The sequence below is a fragment of the Doryrhamphus excisus genome, chromosome 23 (assembly GCF_030265055.1).
Source record: "Doryrhamphus excisus isolate RoL2022-K1 chromosome 23, RoL_Dexc_1.0, whole genome shotgun sequence".
In the NCBI taxonomy this organism is placed as follows: domain Eukaryota; kingdom Metazoa; phylum Chordata; class Actinopteri; order Syngnathiformes; family Syngnathidae; genus Doryrhamphus; species Doryrhamphus excisus.
Genome location: NC_080488.1, coordinates 3,682,730 through 3,695,660, shown reverse-complemented (window position 1 = coordinate 3,695,660; position 12,931 = coordinate 3,682,730). Strand labels below are relative to the sequence as shown.

Below are 12,931 nucleotides of genomic sequence, written 5' to 3'. Positions count from 1 at the left end.
GCAGTATTACCCCGCGTCAACATTAGAGATTTCTAACACTAGTTGTCAATAAACAGGACAGTTCAACGAACTCAATCTAATTTGGCAGCACCTGATAAACTATACTTTACATTTTTTACAACTGTTCAACTATGTTTTTTTTTTAAATTATGATAATTTATGTCACATTTGAATACCATGATAGCGGTATTTGTGGCTAATTAGTTCATCCCATGAACCAAGCTAGCTAGAGTCGGTTTTTGGTGCTGAAAAAAGTACTTCCGGTTTGGTGGGGACATACAAGAAAAAGCGTTTTGTGTCTCAAAAGACTAAAACTATTGTACAAAAAAAAACGTCTGACACTAAAAAGTAAGATGTCACAATCGCTCGGCGTTATTTTCTCTCCATATCACTGAACATTAGCGCCTGCAATTCCAGTCCTGTCCAGCAGTGGCAGTATTACCCCGCGTCAACATTATAGAGTTCTAACACTAGTCAATAAACAGGACAGTTCAACAAATTCAACCTAATTTGGCAGCACCTGATAAACTGTATACTTTAAATTTTCATGAAAAGACAACTGTTCAACTATGTTCATTTTAATTTTTAATTATGTTAATTTCGCAATCGCTCGGCGTTATTTTTTATTATAATCACTGAACATTAGCGCCTGCAGTACAAACTAGATTCTTAACACACGAGAGCCATCTTGTGGCCTTAAATTGCAACTACATGCGACGTCTGACCTCACTTCCGGATTAAAAAAAGTAGGAGTACTGTTGCAGTTCCCCCAAGTGGGTGTTTCTATAGCGTATTGGTGGAAATTGAGTAACCGCGCAGAGCGACAGGGAAGCACAAGTGGAACGGAAGTTATTTAGTTTTGGCTCCGTTAACTTTGTGAGAGATGGCCGAGGGTGTAGCCGACGTAGTGAAATCACTGTCAGATTTGACAAGCGAGGACTTCCAGAAGTTGTGTGAGCGACTGGAAAGCCGAGGGGAATTGAGTCGGGGAACCTACTCCAAGGAGGATTTGGTGGACATATTGTCTTCCACTCTGGGCCACAGACAAGCGCTCTCTTCGATCGAGGATTCACTGAGTCTCCTCAAAGGAAAACTACCACGTAACTATTTCACTCATTTATTTTGTTTGTTTTTTACGTCTTTTCCCTGAATACGGAGTCGCCGCATACAGTTTTTGTCTGGAAATATGAAACTTAGTTTTCCGATTACTTTCACTTTTGATGACTATAAGTGGAAAGGGTGGGTGGGGCTTCCAGAAGGCGTAACTTCCGGAACATTTGACAGAAGGGAAGCCCTGTATCTGCTATTAGCATGAACATTCACTTGCAGACCCGCCATGACCCAAATACCATTTTTATTTATTATTCATACAATTTTCATACGTATATATTGCCGATTAGCTCTGTGATGACCATTATTATGGTGGCCTACAGAGTAAACGAATACAAAAAAATGGGTAATCTAAGCGCCCTCTAGCTAGCTAGCTGGCTAACTAGACTAGCACAGAATTTCTCCAAGAGAAATTCGCGCCGTGGGAATGCTAGCTAGCTAGCTAGTATATTCACTTTACACGAATGTCCACAATATGCTTCGTGAAACAAACTCAACCTAATTTGGCAGCACCTGATAAACTATAGACTTTACATTTTCATGAAAGGGTTTAGCTTTGTTCATTTGAATCATGTTTGTCACATTTGAATATGATGATAGCGGTATTCGTGGCTAATTCGTCCCATGAACCAAGCTAGCTAGAGTCGTTTTTTTTGGTGTTGAAGAAAGTAGTTCCTGTTTGGTGGGGACATGCGAGAAAAGAGTCTTAAAAGTATACCCGTTGAAAAGACTAAAACAATTATATCACAAAACCGTCTGACACTACAAAGTCAGATCTCACAATCGCTTGGCGTTCTAGCTAGCTAGCTAGCTGGCTAACTAGACTGGCTAAGAGAAATTCGCGCCGTAGGAATGCTAGCTAGCTAGCTACCTAGCTAACTAGAATAGCACAGAATTTCTCCGCTGTGGGAATGCTGTACAAATGTCTGGTGTTTTTAAATTGCACAAAACGTGTTGTACCCTCAACAAACATTACTGTACCATTCAAATAAAACATTATTTATGGTCATTATATGATTTTTCTGTGGGGAAGTGTGGGGTTTACAGTGTATCCAGTACTCATTCCTAATCGATACCTTTGGAGCGGTACCATCTAGTACTTTAAATGTGTGCTCATAGAAAATGTAGTTTCATACATCGCAATACATACAAGGAAATATTGCATTATTGTAATATGATCTTAGAGGTTGCCCCAGAAAACTATTTCAACCCACACACACACACACACACACACACACAAATGGCAATGTTCTTTTCTGTGATGCCTGACCTTCTCTGTTTGCATTGTTTTTAGAGAAAAGACTGGTGGACTTTCAACGTATTAGACTTCGCCTCTTCTCGATTGCGACTTCGTCTCAAGTGTTGACGAAGCTCGTAGACGATGATGTATTGAGCCCAGCAGAGAGCAAACAACTACTAAAGGAACGTTACTTTTTGGCAAGGGCTCAGGCTCTGATGGATCTGATTATAAGCCGAGGTTATTTAGGAAGCAGGAAGATGCTGTTTCACCTCAAATTGACAACTCCTGGACATTTTGAAGACATCGGTGAGTTGGAGCTGACCTTTTGTGACCTTGTTTAGCTTCCATGGAGTTATGTTAGCAAGTAAGGACTGTTTACCACAAATATATATATATATCGTTGAGATCAGGGGTCCCCAACCGCCGGGCCGGGGCCGTGGCGCATTTGCCACCGGGCGGCACAGAAATAAATAATTTATTAACGACTCACTGTCTCCCATCACAGGCTGCACGGAGGTCGAGTGGTTAGACCTCACAGCTAGGAGACCAGGGTTCAATTTCACCCTCAGCCATCTCTGTGTGGAGTTTGCATGTTCTCCCCGTGCATGCGTGGGTTTTTTTCTGAAGACTCCGGTTTCCACCCACATTCCAAAAACATGCTAGGTTAATTAGCGACTCCAAATTGTTCATAGGTATGAATGTGAGTGTGAATGGTTGTTTGTCTATATGTGCCCTGTGATTGGCTGGCCACCAGTCCAGGGTGTACCCCGCCTCTCGCCCGAAGACAGCTGGGATAGGCTCCAGCACCACCCGCGACCCTCGTGTGAATAAGCGGTAGAAAATGAATGAGTTCTCCTCCTATTATGTGTGGAAGTGGTAACTTTTTGGCTTCTTATTTGTCTTTCCCCACCCTCGGCCATCTCTGTGTGGAGTTTGCATGTTCTCCTCGTGCATGCGTGGGTTTTCTCCGGGTACTCCGGTTTCCTCCCACATTCCAAAAACATGCTAGGTTAATTAGCAACTCCAAATTGTCCATAGTTATGAATGTGAGTGTGAATGGTTGTTTGTCTATATGTGCCCTGTGATTGGCTGGCCACCAGTCCAGGGTGTACCCCGCCTCTCGCCCCAAGACAGCTGGGATAAGCTCCAGCACCACCCGCGACCCTCGTGTGAATAAGCGGTAGAAAATGAATGAATGAATGAGTTCTCCTCCTATTATGTGTGGAAGTGGTAACCTTTTGGCTTCTTATTTTGTCTTTCCCCACCCTCGGCCATCTCTGTGTGGAGTTTGCATGTTCTCCCCGTGCATGTGTGGGTTTTCTCCGGGTACTCCGGTTTCCTCCCACATTCCAAAAACATGCTAGGTTAATTAGCAACTCCAAATTGTCCATAGTTATGAATGTGAGTGTGAATGGTTGTTTGTCTATATGTGCCCTGTGATTGGCTGGCCACCAGTCCAGGGTGTACCCCGCCTCTCGCCCCAAGACAGCTGGGATAAGCTCCTGCACCACCCGCGACCCTCGTGAGAATAAGCGGTAGAAAATGAATGAATGAATGAGTTCTCCTATTTTGTGTGGAAGTGGTAACTTTTTGGTTTCTTATTTTGTCCCACCCCCCGGCCATCTATACGTAGCCGCACAGTGGACAAGTGGTGTGCATGTTGGGTGTACCCCGCCTCCTGCCCAAAGTCATCTTTGATAGGCTCCACTGTACCCCCACAAGCCTAATGAGGATTAAGCGGCATAGAAAATGGATTAGGTTATCCAGAAATATGCCCTAATCCATTAACCTCCACAACCGGGGCAAATTCTCATTGTTTCCGATGCCTGGCATGACATTCTGCGTTTGCGTTGTTTTTCAGACGAGGATCAAATCGAGCTTCTGCTGATGGGGCCTCAGATGATGACAACAGCGTCTTCCTCTTTTTGGACTTTCCTGCTGGATAGGCTTCAACAAGATGGTTTTTTGAATCGTTCTGATTGCGTACACATACTGAAGATCAGTGACATTAAAGAACGGTCTCAGTCTCTGACCGATCTGGTCGTACGGAAAGGTCCACGTGCATGTAGGAGGATGATGTTTTGCCTATGGACCAGAGATGATATGTACGCCCCATATTTTAAAGCCATAGGTGAGTTGAACTGAAACAGGCATGAGGGTAGTTGATGTGAGAGACGGATGCAGAAGACACGCTTTGACATGCTTTTATCTCCACTGTTTTTCAGAGGACGCTCAAATGAAGCTTCTCAGATTGAAATCCAAGTTCATCTCATTGGTCTTCTCCCCGCTTTTGCATAAACTGTCGGATGATCTAACAAAGGATGGATTATTGAGTCTCAGAGACAGAGAAGAAATACGAGAGATTCCTGATATTAGAACCAAGACTCGGTATGCGATTGATCTGGTTCTATCCAAAGGTCCATCAACATGTTTGAAGATGCTCTTCTTCCTAAAGCTGAGAGAGCCTTCAATTTTGGAAATCATCGGTAAGTTGAAGCCGCCGTTGATGTGACATTGTTTCGAAACCACAGAACTATTATGCTATATTTAGTTGCGGACTCCTATAGAGCAGCTAGACATAATAACCTGCACTGAAAGCTGTCTAGATCTTCCAGAATCTGCACTCATTCCAGCTGTATTTCCTTGAATTACCAAATTGCTCTGTTTTCATTTATTGTTGGTCACACTCCCAAAGTGTTCCCGAGAACTTCCGGACTACTGCCGAAACCCAAGTTGATTATACATGAATAAACCCTTTGGAGAGCTACTTGAAAAGTGGTTAGGAGCTACGGGTAGCCCATGAGCGACTTGCCAAGGAGCTGCTGGTAGCTACTGGTAGCATTGGAAAGCCAAAAGGTCAAAGAGGAGATGACTTCCAGTGTCTAATGTCTGTGCTTCAAATCTACAGTACATGATATAAAGTATATTTTATACTGCATGTTGTTTCAGACAGTGAAACCAGTGGGACCAGTAAGATCCATGGGGCCAGTGGCAAATTTAAAATGTAAGTCTTTCAGCCACTAAGGCATATATATATAAATGAAATGAAGTCAATGTTATTGTGGTGGTTGAGTGGTTAGCGCGCAGACCTCACAGCTAAGAGACTATGGTTCGATTCCACCCTCGGCCATCCCTGTGTGGAGTTTGCATGTTCTCCCCGTGGGTTTTCTTCGGGTACCCCCGCGACCCTAGTGAGGATAAGCGGTAGAAAATGAATGAATGAGTTCTCCTATTATGTGTGGAAGTGGTAACTTTTGGCTTCTTATTTTGTCTTTCCCCACCTTCGGCCATCTCTGTGTGGAGTTTGCATGTTCTCCCCGTGCATGCGTGGGTTTTCTCCGGGTACTCCGGTTTCCTCCCACATTCCAAAAACATGCTAGGTTAATTAGCGACTCCAAATTGTCCATAGGTATGAATGTGAGTGTGAATGGTTGTTTGTCTATATGTGCCCTGTGATTGGCTGGCCACTAGTCCAAGGTGTACCCCGCCTCTCGCTCGAAGACAGCTGGGATAGGCTTCAGCACCCCCCGCGACCCTCGTGAGAATAAGCGGTAGAAAATGAATGAATGAGTTCTCCTCCTATTTTGTGTGGAAGTGGTAACTTTTGGCTTCTTATTTTGTCTTTCCCCACCCTCGGCCATCTCTGTGTGGAGTTTGCATGTTCTCCCTGTTTATTCGTGTGTTTACTCCGGGTACTCCGCTTTCCTCCCACATTCCAAAAACATGCTAGGTTAATTAGCGACTCCAAATTGTCCATAGGTATGAATGTGAGTGTGAATGGTTGTTTGTCTATATGTGCCCTGTGATTGGCTGGCCACCAGTCCAGGTTGTACCCCGCCTCTCGCTCGAAGACAGCTGGGATAGGCTTCAGCACCCCCCGCGACCCTTGTGAGAATAAGCGGTAGAAAATGAATGAATGAGTTCTCCTATTTTGTGTGGAAGTGGTAACTTTTGGCTTCTTATTTTGTCTTTCCCCACCCTCGGCCATCTCTGTGTGGAGTTTGCATGTTCTCCCCGTGCATGCGTGGGTTTTCTCCGGGTACTCCGCTTTCCTCCCACATTCCAAAAACATGCTAGGGTAATTAGCGACTCCAAATTGTCCATAGGTATGAATGTGAGTGTGAATGGTTGTTTGTCTATATGTGCCCTGTGATTGGCTGGCCACCAGTCCAGGTTGTACCCCGCCTCTCGCCCGAAGACAGCTGGGATAGGCTCCAGCACCCCCGCGACCGTTGTGAGGAAAAGCAGTAGAGAATGAATGTTATTGACTTTTCCTGTGTCACAAGAAATGTATTCATTCATTTAATAATAATGTACTTGTTCTTGTTGTAGTTTGTGGTGGTCTATAACTTCATGGAGACTATTTTTTTTTAATGTATACACATATTTATAACATATTTCTGAATAATTTGTAATGACGTTGCCCATTTTAGTGAACTTGAACATTTTAAAATAGTATAGTAAGTGTTTAATTGTAAAATGATATTGTAGTGTATGTGTAAAAACTGCCATTATGAACCACTTTCAGGAAAATTAAGCCATCTGTTGACATATTTACGATTATCCACGTGAGTACTTTTTATTTATTTCATTTTATTATTATTATTCAGTTTACGTCCTTTTAAATCGAATGCTTGTCATATGTAATCCAGGCTGAGTGGCTCACTGGAGGCATAACGTCGACGATTGACAAGAGTGAATGGACTAAACTTGAACCGGAAGTGCTTCGTCTTGATGGGACTTGGTACAGGTGAAGCATATTTTCATTCCTCTTACTGTTGCGGTCCCAGTTGACTTCCAGTTAAAAGTAGACTACACTGTGGTGGCCAGTAACGGGTACTCTAACACATTACTTTTACTGTCCGCATAACGCCGTTACCACGTTACTGCTCGTTACTGAAGCCGCCTAAAAATATAACACCGACTTTATAACTAATCTGCAGCGCAGTGAGAGTGTTGCAGAGTGACGGGAGGGGTGGGATAACCATATGAGCAATGAGGATTGGCTCAGATTTTAGTAAAATTGCGTCTTCAGCCAATCAGAGAACTTGAGTGGGCGGGTGTTTAGAGCACATGCGCAATGAGAATTGGCTAATGTTTCGTAAAGTTTCGTCTTCGGCTAATCAGAGAACTTGAGTGGGCGGGTGTTTAGAGCACATAGATTGCGTTTTCAGCCAATCAGAGAACTTGAGTGGGCGGGTGTTTAGAGCACATGAGCAATGAGAATTGGCTAATGTTTAGTAAAGTTTCGTCTTCGGCCAATCAGAGAACTTGAGTGGGCGGGTGTTTAGAGCACATAGATTGCGTTTTCAGCCAATCAGAGAACTTGAGTGGGCGGGTGTTTAGAGCACATAAGTAACGAGAATTAGCTAAGGTTTCGTAAGAGTGCGTTTTCAGCCAATCACAGAATTTGGGTGGGCGGATGTTTAGAGCACATAAGCAACGGGATTGGCTAAGTTTTAGTAAGAGTGCGTTTTCAGCCAATCAGAGAACTTGAGTGGGCGGGTGTTTAGTGCAAGTCCAAACAGCGTTTGCCAAATGGAAGTACAGACACTGCTTTAACCTTGTTGAATCAAAGGTAAAATGTACTATGTATATATTATGTTTAAAATGTATTATGTCCCCGAAAAAAGACTTTGTCCACGTCTTGTGTGAGTAACTCAAACACACAAACACCTGTCGACTGCAATAAATGCAAACCTTTGTAATGGTACCCGTCTTTGCTGGGGGTGGGTACTTTTACTGGTAACTAGTTACTTTTGTAGTGGAGTAACTCAGTTAGTAACTCTAAAAACTTTTTTTTTTGAGAAGGTACTAGTAACTATAACTAATTACTTCTTTAAAGTAATATGCCCAACACTGGTGGTGGACATAAACAGCCACATGTCAATCGCTGATACTGACAACACCATGTAGGTTGATTTGAATACCGTATTATCTTGTATTAGCATTCATAGTCGCCATCGTCCTTGCGAGACACCTTTTTGTGATCTTCCATCTCTTCCACCAGATTGCAGTGTGGACCGGGTAAATTCGAATGCCGTGTGTCGGGCCTGCGTTGGATTTCTTCGAAGAAAATGAGCTTCAAATACCGCTTTGGTCATTGGTGGGAACATAAGGACAAGCTGGAAGCCATGCTTTCCATAGCTGGAGGCCTACTCTTGGACCTCACAGTCAACGATGGACAGTTTGATGACGTGTATCTACCGCACTGGATCAACATCGGTAAGCAAGCATGATGTCATTCGTATAATCAATGTCACAATATGCTGGGATTAACAATGTTGCATTATTTTTTATTTTTTTTGTCCGCGTAGATGATAAGACTATCCCTGGGCCGCAGTTAGCGGTTCTGTGTGTACATGCTGACGGATATATTGTGGACAAAGTGTCTGAGGCCACATCATCCCATGTCAGGCTACCATACCCAAATTTCTCTGTAAAAGGAGTGATCGTCCGGATTGGCCGCGTGTTTGGCTATCGACTACCTCTGAAGTGCAAAGTGTTGATCTATCAGACCACCAAAACCTTCCTGACACTGCATGTTTATCTGATCTTGTTTGACCCCGCTCTCGAAGAGGTCATTGTCCATTTTTTCAACGGTGATGCGCTCTACATCTTTTTTTTCCTGATGTTACGATTAAACGTCTTTGTGACAGCACTTTTTTTTTTTTTCTCTGGCACAGGCACTCGACAAGAAGGCACACAGTTTAAATTATGTCAAGATTGAGAAGCCTTACCCTGAAGGACCCTTGGAACTGGATGACCGATTCTCGCTCAAAGCTGATATTGCCGATGCGGTGATATCCCCAGATGTATGACTTCAATTTATTCTTATTCCTTATTATCTTATGGAAACACGTTGCAAATGATGTCCGAAATGTCAATATTTTCTGTGGCTGCCATTTTATTCGAACACTGCTTGAGGGCTTCACGGGTTGTCAATGGAATCAATTTTAACGGTGTTCAATCGGGTTTAGGTCTGGGGACATGCTCGGCCAATCCATCAACAACAGCTTTTTTTTTTTTTTTTTTTATTGTTTTGTGTTCCCTTCACAGCATTATATGCTCACAGATGAAAGGAGAGACCCAAATTTCTTTGAGGTGCACATTCAGCAACCAATAATATTTGGTCTCAGACTGGAGAATGCACGTGGACAAGTGTGGAGATGTATGATTCGACAGCGTGAGTGATTTACTTTACAAATATGACACTGCATGGCCCAGTAATGGATTATGGAGATATTCATAATTTCTTCTGCATTTTTTTTTTCAGATGACTACAACAACCAACAGCTTATTTGGCCAGGAATGAGGACATGTGGTAAGGATCTTTTTTTTTTTTTTTTTTGCATTGATTTTTGAATGTTAAGCTATAACTATTTATTTTATCTTCATAATAAATATTTGGATTACACTGAAAAAAAAATGATACTAAAAGTGCAAAATGTAAGTACATTAAAGTTGTAATTTTCTGAAAATAGCCAGCCTTGAATATTTAACAATGTTGCCCAATATATAAAATATATATTTTTTTATATAAAATATAAAAATGTATATTTTTTAAAATAAGAGTCCAAGTCCTTATGAATTTCTCCATAATTTCTTCTGCATTTTTTGTTTTTTTTTTCATTTTATCTTCATAATAAATATTTGGATTACACTGAAAAAAAAATGATACTAAAAGTGCAAAATGTAAGTACATTAAAGTTGTAATTTTCTGAAAATAGCCAGCCTTGAATATTTAACGATGTTGCCCAATATATAAAATATATATATTTTTATATAAAATATAAAAATGTATATTTTTTAAAATAAAAGTCCAAGTCCTTATGGATTTCTCCATAATTTCTTCTGCATTTTTTTTTTCATTTTATCTTCATAATAAATATTTGGATTACACTAAAAAAAATGATACTAAAAGTGCAAAATGTAAGTACATTAAAGTTGTAATTTTCTGAAAATAGCAAGCCTTGAATATTTAACGATGTTGCCCAATATATAAAATATATATTTTTTTATATAAAATATAAAAATGTATATTTTTTAAAATAAAAGTCCAAGTCCTTATGAATTTCTCCATAATTTCTTCTGCATTTTTTTTTCATTTTATCTTCATAATAAATACTTGGATTACACTAAAAAAAATGATACTAAAAGTGCAAAATGTAAGTACATTAAAGTTGTAATTTTCTGAAAATAGCCAGCCTTGAATATTTAACGATGTTGCCCAATATATAATATATATATATATATATATTTTTATATAAAATCTAAAAATGTATATTTTTTAAAATAAAAGTCCAAGTTCTTATGAATTTCTCCATAATTTCTTCTGCATTTTTGGGTTTTTTTTCAGATGACTACACAACCCCACGGTCTATTTCGCCAGGAATGAGTACATGTGGTAAGGATCATTTTTTTTTTTTTGCACTGATTTTTTGAATGTTCATTAAAATATTTGTTAAGCTATAACTATTTATTTTATCTTCATAATAAATATTCGGATTACACTGAAAAAAAAAAAGATACTAAAAGTGCAAAATGTAAGTACATTAAAGTTTTCTGAAAATAGCCAGCCTTTGAATATTTAACGATGTTGCCCAATATATAAAATATACTTTTTTTTATATAAAATATAATTTAAAAAAAAAAAGTCCAAGTTCTTACTCACTGAACAACTGCTGCCGATTGCAACTTTTTTCTGTAATATTATGACTTTATTAATTAATTCACCTTGTATAACTCAACATTTTCAATGAAATGTTTACTTTGTTCTTACAGATTAAGTTAATTATCCATTAATTTAAGATTAAGTTAATGGATTATGGAGAAATTCATAATTTCTTCTGCATTTTTTGTTTTTTTTCAAAAGTGCAAAATTTAAGTACATTAAATTTTTCTGAAAATAGCCAGCCTTGAATATTTAATGATGTTGCCCAATATATAAAATATTATTTTTTAATATAAAATATAAAAATATAAAAAAATATATTTTTTAAAATAAAAGTCCAAGTCCTTACTCACTGAAGAACTGCTGCCGATTGCAACTTTTTATTTGTAATATTATGACTTTATTAATTCATTCACTTTGTATAACTCAACATTTTCAATGAAATGTTTCCTTTGTTCTTACAGAATCAGCGCTCCGCAGAGTAAGGGCTGATTTTGCGGCGCGGGTCAGTGACGAAGTCATTAATCAGTTGATGGATGACCTTTTGGGTATAGACCTGAATGACGGTGAGAAAAATGCAATAATGCAAGACAACCCGATTTGCACACACAAGGCACGTGCACTGATCGACACGGTCATGATGAAAGGAAATGAAGCTTCCAGGAGGATGATCGGTCACCTTGAGCACAGGGACCGTACACTTCACACCCATCTGAGGCTACCTCATGTATGAGAGTACCCAAAGAAAAGCCATGCTGGCATTAATAAACATACCTCACAATGTTACAAAAGTCAACATTATACTTTTATACCACTCTTATTGTAAAGCACTGTAAAACCAAAAATTGAGATTTATACATAAATTAATTGATGTGATGTAGAACTTCAAATTACTTGTGATCCCGAGTAATATCCTATATATTTTTTTCATCATAAACAATTTATTTGTAAATAAAAAAAAAATCTTATAGGATTTATTTCCTGTGTTGCTTCATTGGAAGTTAACCTTTAACCTGTGTTAGCTTTCTGGTATCATCTCCTCTATTAATGGGTCGGTTTTGACCCGTGTATTAAATCAGGTATAAAATACACTAAAAACAATAAGTTACCATGAAATTTACTTCTCATGTCTTGGTTACCTTCTTAGGCTTCCTCATCCATGAAAATGTTGGTTTTAATACTTTTGGTGTGGCCATGTTGGCCTTTTTTTGTCACTATACCCCTCCATTTTAATTTCCAAAAATGGTAAAAATGAACCTCAAAAGAATCATATTAATAAATTGAATTATTTTGTTACCTGGCTATTACTGAGGGATATACAACATATCTCTTAAATCAATTAGTTTTATTTATTATATTATATATTATTATTATATTAATGTCAAGAAAAGGTAGAAAAAGTGATTTTCAGCAACAGAACTTTAGTATAAAGTGAAATAAAAAAAAGCATAACAGGTCCAGATCTTCTTGCCATTCTTTCCATGATCCAAAATGTAAATGTGAAATCAGCCAATCAAATGAGTGAATTCACGTCACATGTATACTGGAAAAGCGGTCAAAATGAGAATCCCCTGAAGCTTCCATGATGAGAAGAGGAGCTGGTTGTCATTGTGTTGGCTAATTGTATACTTATGATTTCAGTTGTGGCTCAAAATATTGCTTTATAGTCATATTATTATAACCGGGTCCAAACTGACCCTAACAATAGTGGTCATAATTTCAACTAAACCATTTTAAAATGTTCTTCTTTTCTTCTTCTTTTTATGCATTAAAATGTAAAACGGGTCGGTGCCGACCCCAACAAGTATACTTAATGTACTGCAAAAAAGGTCAGTAAGGATAATTCATAATGCCGCCTACAGAGAATGTACTAACTCCTTATTTCTAAAATCACAAATACTTCAACT

At 39.3% G+C, this 12,931-nt stretch overlaps 1 protein-coding gene across 2 annotated transcripts; it reads left to right on the top strand.

Moving 5' to 3' along the window:
• The first annotated feature begins 750 nt into the window (after positions 1-750).
• LOC131110274 (NACHT, LRR and PYD domains-containing protein 1b allele 2-like) lies at positions 751-12,931 on the top strand. 2 transcript variants are annotated; one of them, XM_058063209.1, is made up of 14 exons: positions 751-1,100; positions 2,405-2,656; positions 4,212-4,481; positions 4,576-4,836; positions 5,300-5,354; positions 6,879-6,918; positions 7,003-7,100; positions 8,361-8,575; positions 8,668-8,930; positions 9,037-9,165; positions 9,410-9,536; positions 9,627-9,674; positions 10,710-10,757; positions 11,489-12,931. In XM_058063209.1, exons 1-14 carry the CDS (start codon positions 884-886, stop codon positions 11,755-11,757), a joined length of 2,292 nt encoding a protein of 763 aa, XP_057919192.1. In that variant the 5' UTR covers positions 751-883; the 3' UTR covers positions 11,758-12,931. The 2 variants fall into 2 exon arrangements, with proteins under 2 accessions (XP_057919192.1, XP_057919193.1); XM_058063210.1 differs by lacking the exon at positions 751-1,100 and adding an exon at positions 2,856-2,959 and having other exon boundaries at positions 2,518-2,656.

Coding starts and splice junctions, on each gene's coding strand:
- LOC131110274 (XM_058063209.1), top strand. CDS start 884: ATGGCCGAGGGTGTAGCCGACGTAGTGAAATCACTGTCAGATTTGACA. Junction 4,482..4,575: donor CCCATATTTTAAAGCCATAG/GTGAGTTGAACT, acceptor ACTGTTTTTCAG/AGGACGCTCAAATGAAGCTT. Junction 10,758..11,488: donor GCCAGGAATGAGTACATGTG/GTAAGGATCATT, acceptor TTGTTCTTACAG/AATCAGCGCTCCGCAGAGTA.